The sequence below is a fragment of the Buteo buteo genome, chromosome 2, assembly GCF_964188355.1.
Source record: "Buteo buteo chromosome 2, bButBut1.hap1.1, whole genome shotgun sequence".
In the NCBI taxonomy this organism is placed as follows: Eukaryota; Metazoa; Chordata; class Aves; order Accipitriformes; family Accipitridae; genus Buteo; species Buteo buteo.
The window spans coordinates 46,910,740-46,924,348 of record NC_134172.1 but is presented as its reverse complement, the minus strand read 5'-3'; the positions used below and the strand labels follow the sequence as shown (position 1 = coordinate 46,924,348).

The 13,609-nt window shown below is 39.0% G+C and overlaps 1 protein-coding gene across 1 annotated transcript in view; it reads left to right on the top strand.

The window, feature by feature from the left end:
* Window positions 1–8,264, top strand: part of TOPAZ1 (testis and ovary specific TOPAZ 1) — a 41,479-nt gene extending 33,215 nt beyond the window's left edge. Inside the window, 5 exon segments of the mRNA XM_075022505.1 lie at window positions 2,950–3,115; window positions 3,977–4,141; window positions 5,265–5,468; window positions 6,559–6,742; window positions 8,024–8,264. Of these exon segments, the coding sequence (XP_074878606.1) occupies window positions 2,950–3,115; window positions 3,977–4,141; window positions 5,265–5,468; window positions 6,559–6,742; window positions 8,024–8,264 (960 nt within the window).
* The last annotated feature ends 5,345 nt before the right edge of the window (window positions 8,265–13,609 follow it).

The following is a 13,609-nucleotide window of genomic DNA, read 5'->3' as shown; positions in this document are numbered from 1 at the left end:
CATCAAAGGATTAAAATGTCTTTTGTACTATTGTCTCTAGGGGATAACCTTCAGGAATTCTGTTATGTAAAACCTGTGCACTGCTCAGTCTGTTTCCAAGGTCAACCCAAGACACAGGAGATATTTGATAGAGGTGCTTAGTCTAGAGGCAATACACCCGTTTTGATGAATCATTAATTTTGCACCATCACCTTGTTGAGTTGAGTGGTCTTTAGCATGTCCCTGTCAAGCTGCAGCACAGTGTGGTACTGTTTAGGAATAAAGGGAAGGAGAAGAGGGTCTTTGCATTAGCACTTTTGTAGTACTGCACTAGAACTTTTCTAAGCATTTTTGTTCCACAAAACTCAGCAGTTAGAACAGTTAAGATATTCCTGGCCATAGAAGAGGTAGTCTAAATTTTTGGCATTGAGGAGCAGTCAGTGCTCACACGCTCACATCAAAGAGCTTAGTTTGACTTGGGTTTTGGCTGTCTTCTTCAGCAGAGACACCATATATTCAGTGTTTGTAGGGAAATGCCTTCATTTTAGCTATTTTCCAGATTCATCTTAAGGGAGATCCTGATATTCCGGTTCCAGGACCTCTGATATTCCAAGGACGTTCATCTTCATGTCCTAATTTCAGAGGTGCAAGGTGTCAAAAGCATGTGTAACGTTTCCCTTGTATAACAAGAGTTACTAAAAGTACACAGTTCTTACGATACTATGATTTTTTTTCATGTCTAGAGCAAAAGATCATTGCTTCTTTGAGAATGTTGTGTTAGGTATCAGACCCACCTCTCAACAGACTGCTCACCAAGATCCTCAAATAGCCTTGTAGACAACCTATGTTGACCATATGGGAGTGTGAATGAGGCTGTGCTCTGAATGATTTTTATCAGAACTGGCGGATCCCAAATTGATCTCTGCTTCAGGGATGAACTAGAATGGTCATTCCTACTTCTCTGCAACCAGCATCACTTCATTATATGTATTGGGTAAGTCCCTAATCCTGTGATTATGGGCTAATTATCTGCTTGATCCCATGTCTTATTTCTTCCAAAAAGTGGTCCAGAAAATAAAATAGTGATGGATTTGTTCTTCCTGCTGTGCCCAAAGTAATTTTGGCTTTAGGACATGCCCTACGCCATTTTACAAATGTGTTGGACTGCCTAAAGCTCTAGATATGCTTTTCAGATCACTTTCCCTGTGTGAACATTAAACTTCTTTAGCACATAGCTTTGATGCTTGGTGGTTCTCAGGGGTAAAATACATACGCTTCTTGGTCCTGAAGAGACTGTTCTTTATAAGAGCTAAGGAAAGTTCATAAAACAGATGTACTTACTTAGAATAAACATGCAAATTTGAAACATGTGAATAGGTCTTCCATGAAGACAGCTCTTCAAGCAACACTAGTCTACTTTCTGGATATTTACTTGTAGAGAATCCTGCAACATTAACGCTCCTTTGGCAACTATTTCATCCACTTCCTATTTCTAATATTTCCTATCTTGAGGAACTTTGCTATGGTTTATTTTTGCCCAACCTTATTTTCAGAGGATTGGTCAGAGGTTCTTGTCCAATTAAGGATCTCATTCCACAACTGCATTTTAATTGGGTGCCCTTCCTTTACAGATCATGTGTGTTTATAGCTGCATGCTTTCCATCTTTCTATAAAGACCCACTTAGTAGCCCTTCCTTTTGCTAGAAGGATAGAATAGATGCAGATCCTCCTTAATTTTGTATTTTGTTTCTGGTTTGCACTTAAACTTCAAGTATCTATTTTGCTGTCAAAGTTTCACCTGAGTCTTTCTGGTGTATATTTTTTCCCTTCAACCACATACATCTACAGTTGAATGGGTTCTTTACACCTTAAATGTTAACTGCAATGATGTAGTTAGTATTCTTTTATGGGTTATGCTGAGATAAACCATTGCAGATACCTGTAGGCCTTCAAGTCTCCAGTTTTGAGCATATGTCAGTCCACAGTATGTATCTGCATATGCATAAAGCATATTCAAAAAACGAGCTTCCTAATAAGTAAGTTTCATTTTCTGTCAACTTGTCTGTTCTCCTAAACCTCCCTTTCCCTCTACCTCCACAACCCTTGTTGCACCACCACAATGTGTGCACACACATGACCGCAGTTTTTAATAAGCCACCTCCTCATCGATGCACCCACTAAGCAAGAACTGAAACATGTCTAGTTTGGAGTTTTGTTCATGTTGCTTCACCAGCAACATGCAGCCAGACAGGACAAGGGGTGAATCCTGCCTGTCCTTGCCTTACTGGGGACATTAATTTGATATCTCACCTTGACGCAATCATCATCTTTTCTAGATTGGTCAGATCTTAATTATCTTTGAGACTGCTACCTTTCTTCCATCTTTGACTGAAAAGGCCAACCAAAAAGTTGTTAAGAAGAAGCTTCTGTAGGAAACCAGTCTAAATATCAACCTGGAGTATGATAAAGTTTTTGGTTGTTATGCTGTTGGCCAGATAGGCCCAACTTTTTTCATCTTACTGTCCTGCTGGGTACAACTATCTGGTTTTTTTGGCTTATGTTGGAGTAATTATTTCAGTTTAATGATTATGCCTCTGCTGCAAAATGAAAGTTCTCTGTATGATTAGAATTTTATAGGTTGTGTAGTGCTGAATGGAATCAAAAGAGTAGAAATATACTAAAGTAAGCAAATATAAATTAATTACAAAGTATCTTAAAAATACTATATAGGAACATTATATAGTAGAAATAATGTTATGGGGAATAGTGTGCTGGGAACTGTTTGACAGTGGGTTGGTGGAGGTTTTTTGCCTACGCATTTTTTTTCTCTACTTAGTTTGGATAACTAAACTGATGCCTATAAATCTGTATCATCGAATCAAATCTGCTTATTTTGTGTAAATATACTGTGTTCACTGATGTCGTTGTTTTCTCTGACCTTCCCCCTTTCCCTCCTCCTGCTTATGCTAGGGAAGGAAGGTTTTGGATAAATTGCATGAGTTACAGATACATTTTACAGTCTTGAAAGGACTTATAGGTACAGAGAGGTTAGCATCAAGATGTCAAATTGTTAATAAAGCTGCAGAAATTTTTCTTAAAACTGGAAGTTTGAATGGAGCGACATGGGTATTAAGAGGTAAGCTTGTCTTATAAATAGCTAAGTTTTGACTTAAATTTGAACAGTCCCCACCTGTGACAGATTTCAGATAAAAGTTACAAGCTGGTCTATGTTATTAAATAAAGTTAATGACACTGGGACAACAAAAATAAAATGTGATCCATCTTACTGGTTAGTATTATTCTTGATATGTGTAAGAAATATTATGACTAATACTAAATTTTTTTTCAGGAAAGTTTTCACAGTAGTCTGCCATCAACACCATTCTACTCAAAAGCCTGCCATAAAAAGGCAGGGGTGCAGCATGGAAAGTGACCCTGCCCCATGTAGATTTCCTTTAAGCCAGGTGACATTCAGTGTCAAAAAAATTTCAGGCTTGGGTCAATGCAGTGTTTCTTTACCCTTCACAGTATCCACATTTAGTAAAATAGCTTTAGAATAGTACCATATTTCTGCAATTAAATAACATGTAATTACTGGCTTTTTGGAATTCTGATCTGCTGAAACGAGAAGAAACTCAGAAGTATAAACAACAATAGAAGGCGTTCTACAAAGTAATACTGAGGATCTAAAATTTGCTATTCAAGTTCATATATGTATATAGATATATACATACTTATACATACATATACCACTGATAGTCCATTTTACTACCATGATAGTTAATAAAAGGGGTTATTTACTATATAAAGGTTCAGAGAATCCATCAGAGAAGTATTGGTGATAAGGAATGAATTATTAATAACTAGAACTGCATTTTCTGTGAAATTCTGAAATTTGTTTTCTGCTACAGTTTGCAGTGTATTCTCAATGGCTAAAAGACTCAGCGTCCAGCAGTTTCAGTTCATAGAAATAACGCTGCACTGTTGTTTGCCACAGAGTCAGAGTGGACCACAAATGCACCATCGTGGCCCTGTGATAAAATGGACATCCTCAGTCGACATAATCTGTTATCCACACTAGTGCACAACTACTTGAGGAAGAGTTTATACAAGCAGGCATTTGAAGTTCTGCAGAACTTGCCAGGTTTTCAAAATCATTCTGGTAAGTAAAGAAAAAAGTACTGTGTTAAGAGCTAAAAATTTAACAGATGATTCTGTACTGTTCATTTTGTTTGTTTTCCGGCTAAAATTTGTTGAAGAAGTAAGATGGTTTTAGACAAGCCCTTTTTTTTTTCCAGAGTGTAGTGTCAGATAAAATATGTATTGTACTCTGCAGCTTTTGCCACACACACATGCACGTACATGCACACACACAGAGTTTATACACCTATCCTCTTCTTCCAGTTGGCTCAGTTAGACAGGGCAACAGGAAAGACCCACTAAATTTTTAAGAATCATACGTACTCTATACAATAACATAAAATAGGGATATCATTGGGGCAATTGATTTTATCTTAACTTCAGATGAACGTGTTGTTTTCTATAACTGAGCTAGCTAACCGAGGCTTCTTTTACATACCATGTTAAGAACTGAGTGCTCTTTTCAGTTCAATTTACCTGACAAATTTTGGATGTGTATTTCCAAGATGTGATGTGTAGTTACTTATGCTCCACTGGGGAAACGTCAGCTGATTCCTGTATGTAGGTCTCAGTCCTATTGCCAGTGTGTGCTTTTAGGTATGTTAGGAGAGCTTAGTTGGAAGACCATCTACTTAGAGAGTTCTAAAAGGATCTAGTCCTTTGGGTCATGAAGTAGATAAAGACTGCTCAGTCCTGCCAAGCAGGGGACGGTTGAGAGGAAGTGAACAGTTCAAAGTTAGGGTAGAAGCAGAACTTGAAGCACCAAGTTGATTTTGATTGGTGCAAATTTTAAGTCTGAGAGATCAGGTGAAGATTGTACTTATAGGCTTGAGCAAGTGAATATGTTTTTATCTGATCTTGTTGGTTTAGGCAGCAAATTACTACTTGGACCTTAACACTTCACTTTCACAACTAAAAGTGAAACATTAGTTTCTAGAACTAGAGTTTCACTAGAACATTAGTGAATGAACTAACTGTATGGAAAGACTTTTGATGAATAAAGCATTATCATAAGTTATCTAAACCTTGTTCCATTTTGCTAATAGAAGCAAGAGTCCTGATTTAGGTTTTGATTGAGAAGTGATTCTTCAATTAGATTTGCATTTGACTTAATTTAGGAGTTAATATTCTTCGTTTCATTTCAGATACTGTAGATGTTTCTCACTACAGCTGCCTTTTTAACAAGCTGATAAATGCCTGTTTTGAGAGCAAGAACCTTGGGGTCTCATCTCGTGCAGTAGACTTCATGCTTTCAAAAAACATAGCTATTGATTTTTTTTTACTGAGAGGATTAATCACAGCTTTGGGAAGAAGTTCTTTGTGGTCTAAAGCTAGGTCCTATTACAAAAGTAAGTACCTTCTTAAACAATATCCTTCCCTTATGTTCTTTGAATAACATATGCTCATAACAGCTCAGTATGTTGGGGAGAAATGGGTAAGAGTGTACTTTGTATAAAGAAAACAGCACTTTCTGTGCTGCTAGCAGGAATTTATTTGTAACCAAAATGTTTATTGGGAAATAGTGACAGTGGAAATTATGAATCAGTGCATACTACCTGGCATGAAATAAATTCTGATAAAATTAATTTTTTACACTAAATTTCAGAATTTCAAAAATGTGAACGCTGAAATGGTTAAAAAGTGCATCATCTTCACTTTTTCATCTAGGCAAATTAGATTTCTTTATACTTGTTTAGAGCCGTGGTGGTAAAATTACTAAAATTTAAGATTTCAGAGGTCTGGCTAAGAAGTTTATCCTTACTAAAAGAAAATTCCTTTCAACTAAAAGCTAACAGTCTGTGATTGTTTACAACTCCACATTTCTGAGCTAAGATAATACCAGGTGTGCCACTCTGATAGGATCCACCAAGAGCCATTTCTCCATATTGTCACAGTATTTACTGTTTGATTCCATCTTAGAATTGTGGCGGTTAGCAAGCTACTTAAGGAGTCCACCCCTCCCGGGATGGACACTTGGCTCTTTTAACATTGAAGTGATTGTTTTTCCTCACCTCTTTTTTTTTCTGAAATGCTATATAGGTTGAGTCTCTGGGATCACTTGGCAGAAGACGGGGGAGCAAAGGGGGAGATGGTGTTCAAATGTCCTCTCACTGTGATCATAGTTAACAAAGTTTTTCTCTGACATGTCCTAAATTGTACTTGGCGTTATTACGCACTTGGAGTCCACATATTTCTGACAGAGCTTTTTAATCATCATTGATAATACTCATTGATAAAAATAACATTTTACAACAGTGCATATTATGAGTGAATACTATTTGCTGTGTTCTCAAATCAGGCCATTTCACAGGTGAAATAGCAAAATCCATTAAGAGTTTGGGGTTTTTTTTCCCACATTCTTAGCCATATACTGAAGAAAACAGATCTATGTTCAGTATTGGTAATCCTAACTCCTTACGTTTCTGCATTTACTCTCAGGTGCTTTATCATTGGGTTGCTACCCACCACTGCAAGGAAATTTATATCACAAACTTTTGACAATTCCATCTTACTTGTCTGAGGTTGAGATGCTGTTGGCCATTGAAATGTTCCTTGTTTCAAATGCCAGTGATATTCAAAGTCCAATGGCTACTAGTCAGACTCTTCAAATAATACTGAAAAGGTTTGTTGTCAGATACGTACCATTTTTATTGTATTATCCATGTGATCATGTAATTAATGAGAGATATTATTTTCCATTGGCTGGGAAAGAGAATGCTTGGTTTTAAACTTGTTTTTAATCCTTGTTTCTAAACTGGTTATAGCACACTACATGTTTGGGGGTATTATTATTAGTAGTAGTAGTAGTTTTTACATGTGTGTAGCAGAAATGTAATTGTTCCAGACTGATATTGGCCTGTGTTTCCTAACTGAACGTGTCTACCACACTAAGAGTGTACTGTATTTTCAAAAACAGGATAGCTTGATATCCTGGTGTTTAGATTCTTGTGTTGCGGTTAAGCAGTGGAGTAGAAGGGCACAGTCAAAATGTTACTCCTTTCAAAAAGCAACATTTCTTGGCTGTTTTTTGGGAAGTGCATGATTCTCTTTATAGGGGATATCTTAATATTAAATTTGTTTTCCCCTCTCTGTGAGACTTAACACCTTCAGATAAAAATGTGTTTTGTTGCTTTTTCCTTTTGTCCATAAACCACCAACCACTGTCACTAGATTATACCTAAAATTTATTTTTCAAGACCCCATTTTCTCTGAGATTGAGTGGCTCAGCATCAAAATATGAAGCTGCATAGAAAAGCTACATTTGTTAAGAAGGATGAACAGGGGCATCTCAAACTTGAGTACTCTGTCTTCCTTCCCCTCTACCCTTCCCAAGGAATACATCTTGTAATTTTGTTCTTTTGATAAATGAGAATTTTTTTATCTCTTGTTTTCATGTGTATGGTATTGTACCTCTGCTTGTTTGCTCAGAGAATAAGTTCTGCTCTTGCAAAAACATAGACATGTCACTTAGTCACATCCTTATTCCAAAAGTGATTACATGCCAAAAATGAGTAATCCTTTTGGATTCAAGCACATAGAAGAATTCTTGCTATATCCAGTTCATAAAATGGTTTACATTCCTGTACTGAGTTTTCCAGCCCAGAGTCGAACATTTCTTCATGAAGCGTCCTGTGAATATTGCAGACCTACTTTGCACTGGCATTAAATCCTATTACTTTTCATTACCATAAAGTATGTTAAAAATACACTTTTTCTAACTTTTTAATTCTTCAGAATAATCAGCTAAAACTTGTCTAGAAATTAACATAATCTATTATAAGTTAAGTGAACACAAGGCACTATTTTAATGCTTTTGTAATCTTGTTGCCAGTATGAAGTGTCAGGCAAGCGATGCAGGGCCTGTATGGTACCTAATTTTGTATTTGTGAAAATTCACTTACAGATGTGAAGATCAGACAGTTCAGAATAACAGTGTCTATCAAGCAGCAGTGGAGAGACTGATCCTGGCTGCTCGTTTATCTGATCCAAAGCTTTTTCTTAAGCATATGACAATGAATGTCAATATGGAAGAAGTTTACAGCCTGGAGCTTACATCTGCTCTAAAATGGCTTCAGGAGAATATGAAATGGGCTGGGAAGGTCTGGCTGTTTCAGCAGTCAATTGTAAAGACTTTTGGTTTTTAATGGTTAAAGCGATTATTGCTGAAAATAATATTAATAAAGGCAGTTCCCACTGTGTTCAGACTGTGCCTTACTTATAACTTGAGACTTTGAACTCAAGGGGTTTTTTCAATACTTATATAGATGATGATGCAGATAGTAGCACAGAAAGAGTCATTTTTTTCCCTAACTATGTAGATTGTCACACTGACTTACATAGATGTTTTGTAATGGCATCATTAGATAATGAGGAAGCTGCAGCCTCAGAACCTACATTCTCCTTTTTTACAGAGAATCTAGCACTGTTACTCTTCTCCCAGCAGGTGATATAAGTGCATTGACTGACTGTACCTACTGTTCTTGAGTGAGACATTTTCCACATTGCTTCATAGTTTGTAGAATTAATATGTTTCCTTTTGTCTTCCTCACAATATCTTGTGAGGGTATTGTCCCATCTGTGTGCCCTTAGATCTCAATTTCCTTACTCCAAAACCCCAGTAAAAAGCACGGAGAATAAAATAACTTCAAAATCACTTGAGACGTGCCTGACTTAGGATACCGTCCTTAACAGAACTGAGAGGGTCTACATAAGTTGCTCACAGCTGAAGGTTTAGTTGTGTCTTGCTAATGACTTGTATATGACTTCATATTTGTATATATGCATAGTCCCACTGAAAAGGAGAACTTGCTTTTGTCCTTGATTGTGCTCTTGGAGGGAAGTGGGTTTGCTCCATTTTTTAGTTTCTGCCAACTGCATGATGAGCTGGAGGCTTCTAGCAAGCTCGTTCTAGGATTCCTGGTTCTTCAGGAATTCTTTTTCCCACCTGCAAATCCTGAATCAGATTTGGAGTATGAATTGCTTAAGTCACACTTCATCTACTGATCTGCAGCCTGAGTAAGAAGAACGAAACATTTCATATCAGAAAACTCTCATGGCAAATCAGTGAGACCTCTTGTCAAGGCTGATACTTGCCTGAGCTCCCCACTTCTGTGGTGTTAGTTTAGATGTCCAGTACCATCACAAACAAGCCAATAATACAGCTCTTTTGCCCTGTTCTGCATCTGCTTCAGAGCTTTTTGTGCTAAAAATTCCTGCTCTCTTGGGTATAGTAGTTTATGGGGTTTTTAAGGCTGTTCCATCGTAAGTGAGATCAAGATGGTGGCATTAGCCCTCAATGTTTGAAAAATCTTTCCCTCCTTTTGGGCAGCATGAGTGTCTTCCCAGTTCCAGCAGCATTATTGCAGGTGTCCTTTGTGCCTCTGAATCATGAAAGCCATCATGATCTTAGCACTGGATGGTTGTGGAGGGTTTTGGAGGGGTGCCGGTGGTTTTTTTGTTGGGGGGGGGGGGGGGGGGGCCACTCCAGTCTAGAGGTTCATGCCATTAATCTGATGTCATTAATCTGATCAACAGTTATTACATTCCTGACCCTCTTCAGGGTCAGATTCTGACCCTTTTCAATACCACTGTTCATCCAGTCTGTCTGGGAGTTGCTACTGGAAGAGAGAGGATTGAATCTGATGACCACCACAATCACTGCCTTCCTCCTGTGTCACCTGCGCAGAAAAATGCAAGGATACAGGCTCTTGTGTTTTCACAGGGTATCATTCTTCTGTAGGGATCTCATCTGCTTTCCTTCTAAAAAATGGTAGATTCAGTACTAACAATCAGATGGCATTTCTTTAAAATCCCTTTACCTCAAAATTTCTCTTAAAGAACAGTTGGGACTAGTTCAAACAGACTTCGGGTTCCACCACTGGTATTCACCGAGATGGCTCTGCCATTTGTACGGCTATCCACCTGGTCAAACCCAGTAGCTGAAAGCCTGGATAAGAAGTGATCACGTTTCAAATGAGGGATCTAAACTGATATTCTTCCAGCCACTCCAGCATTAGTGGCAAGAGCAATTTTGGAAGGTTTCAACAAACTGAAACTGGCAGTGAGAAACTAAGTCGTTTTTGCTAATTACTTCTTGTAAGATCCTTTGTAGCTTAATCTCCCTTGGAATTAGACAGAGGCTATCTGAACCTCAGCTAAATCCCACATTTCTGTAAGCGGTACCAGATGTGGCTAATACTGTGTTTGAGAGACACAGAAGGACAAAATTCTCTTCGTAATCTGTATGGCTTCAAAGCTTGGGATGTTCTAGAGACAGCATCATTTTTTCCATTATAAGCAACCTTGAATTTTCACTTAGATCATCCCCAGAAAAAAATCCAAAATGTTGCTTTATTTTGCAGACAGAGGTTAATCATTGACTTTCTAGCTTAACTTGGAACTGTGTAAAATTTGTGCAATGTTTTGGCTCCATCTCCTGAGTATCATCTTCAGCTGATAGGATGCAGTCTCACTCATGGTTTATATTAACGAGCAAAGCAAACTCCCCACATCATTGCTCAGAAGTTTTGTTACAACTGGTGCATCTGGTGTTTCCATCAATACAGTGTTTCTCACTATCACCATGATAAACCAGCAGGCAATTTAAACAACTTGACCGTTAAGTCCTGTATTTCACGTTTTTGTACTGTCTGGGTCCACTTGAAATACCACACAAATCTGGTCATTTTGATGTGTATCAAAATGCCAAAAAGGTTTCTCGAGCAACATTCTGAGTACCGTTTTGGTGACAGAAATTCCATGTGCTAAACAGGACAAAACTCCAATGCGAAATGGAAATGAGCCTGGAAAAATGAAAAAATGTTCCAAAGGATAAAGTTAAGTACAACAGAGACAATGCAGTTTTGCAGAGCCAGCCACTCAGTAGACAATATCCATATTTTTGCTTTTCCCCAGGTATAAGTTACTGTTTCTTAGTAGCTGAAAGAACTTCTGTGTTTGAGATTAAGCAACTCGTTTGATATATTTAATTTTTCATATAGGAAATAAAATGTATGTTTACCTGTTTGCAGAGAGAGGCAGAAAAATGTGCAAAAAAACTTTCCTATGCTGTGCTGAGTAGCTAGGTTTAGACAATGCTGTGTTCCTTCAGTATGTTGTTAGATGCATGAGAAATTCCCTTTGTGAAAATCTTTCTGCAGTTTTCACTGAGTACAAGGTATGCTCTTGGAAGATTACTTTTGTGAGGTATGGACAGTCTCTTGTAACTAAAACAGAATAATGTTGTTGGGAAGATGTAGCACAAATCTATTTCAAAGCATTGAAAATTTTGAGAGTTCCTTAACCCACATTGGGAACAGAAGTGAGAAGCTGGAAATAGAAGCTTGATAGTTTTACAATGTTTTATAAAGAGCAATTGGGGGGATAATTTTGGAGGAGTTGTTAAGATGTTAATAAATGTTTTTTATTCTTGATATGAAGTATCCAAAGTATCTGTGAGTCATTATTGTCATTAAATTATTTAATTCTGTTCAGATCCCTGTAATTAATATTCTTAGGTATGCAGGAGGATAGGCAAATGGCAAAGTAGACACGGAGACTTTAATATCTCATAACTACTACAAGAATCTAGAGCATGGTGTGCTGCACGAGGAGGTTAAGAATGTGTGAAATCAGTCAGACTATGCAGTTTTTCACTACGCCATAGCACATAATGTAGCAAATGCTTACAAATAAATTGGACTGACACTCCCAGCTGTGGAAGTGGCCAGCTTCCAGTTTTAACTACAGACTCAAGTGGAGGCTACAGCTAGGCCTATGGGCTGTGCTCAATTCACTGAAGAACTGTAGTGGATGCTAGTGAGAGTTTCACATAAGGAGAAGTAGTAAAATTAAATGTCCCTGGCGTAGTAATCAAACTTTTAATTACCAAAATCTTAATGCCATGCTCCTCAGCTTAGTAAAATATGGCTACATTAAGAGCAATTACTAGTTCACATGCATAACCCTTTTCTAAAATGACCAGTATGATGAGTAGCATCAAAAATTAATGCTGACATCATTGGCCTCAGAGCTCCTGTGCCATCGAGTGTTCTGGGACTGGAGGAACTGATGCCACTTTTTGACCATCTTCAGACCAAGGACCAGAATCGAAACAAGGGAGCAAAGAGAAAATGGCTCAGTTGCTGCTTGTAGCAACTTTATTGTGGTGCTTAAAATTCTCCATCTGTTAGGGGACAAGAGGTAGTCAAAATACAAACTTTTTGAGATGTTAATTTTATCTGGTATAAAACAAGCTTTCCATTCGGAAGTGTCTGTGCCGCTCTTGCTCAGCCAGTGGGATGTATTCTGGGAACTGATAAGGAATAATGAGACCAGATAAAGCCACAACACTACTCCCATGGAATATTGCGGTGATATTCATGAACAGTAAGTTTTGAGACCTTTAGCTAAAAAGCAGGAATTCATTCCTGTGCTTGGGGGGGGGGGGGGGGGGTGCTCTGGCTCTGTTTCAAAATACATACCTGATGCAGTGGAGCTGGTATCTGGCAGTGTCACCTGCTGATTACCTCTCCCAATTTATTTTATTCCTCACAGAGTTAAAAGAAATCCCAGGTGAAATGAACAGCACGCTTTTCTGTTGAATCAATTAAATTTATTTTTCCATTAATTATGCAACCAATTTGCTTACATAACTGATGGTTTCTATTGGGAAGCAAAAAACATGCTGCACATTATGGAAATTATGCAAATCCCCCAAGGGCTGTGAGAGCGTTAACTTGATTTAAAGCTTCACTGAGCTACAGATAGTTCCTAAACCACGTCAGTCCTCTTTTTAACCTTTTCTGCCTGGAAATGCAATAGACTGTATGCAAAATAACTCCAATCCCTAACAGTTAATCTCCCTTTGTTCTGAAACTCGATCAGCAATAGACGTTTTTGCTCTGAGGTTGCACGTCTCTGCATCAGCTGCTCCTTGACACCGACTACCTTGGAAGAAAAACGGACGTATAAATAAATGTACGTGTCCATCGACCGTTTGCAACTGCAGAACAGCGTTTGCTTTTCCCCTTGGGACTGCAGAGCTCACGGTTGGTTCTTCGCCCGTTTCTTTTCTTTTCTGCGGAACAAAGGAAACGTGAAGCCGGTGCTAGCGTTTGGAGAAACCCCTTCCACCCTCTTTGCCAAAAAGCAGGGGTTTCTTGTGCGAGGCGTTCCCCTTCCGCGTCCCCGCGTGGCGGCTGCGGACGTACTCTGGCTGGAGGAGACGGGGCTGCTTCTCCCCGTCGTGTGTTACAGGCCTCTCAGAGACGCCCCCGGTCCCACCGCGCCGCTTCGCAAGACGGGGCGCGCTTCGCAGCCACGGGCAGCAGCAACACCTCAAGCACGAAATCTATAGCTATTACGGGTTTGTTTCACCTACGAAGCCGCTCCCGCGGCCGCGGGCCCCCACCCCGCCCCGGAGCGCCCTCGGGGGGGGGGGTCCGTCCGCGGCCCCGAGGAACTGCCGGCGGGCGGCGGCCGACTGCGC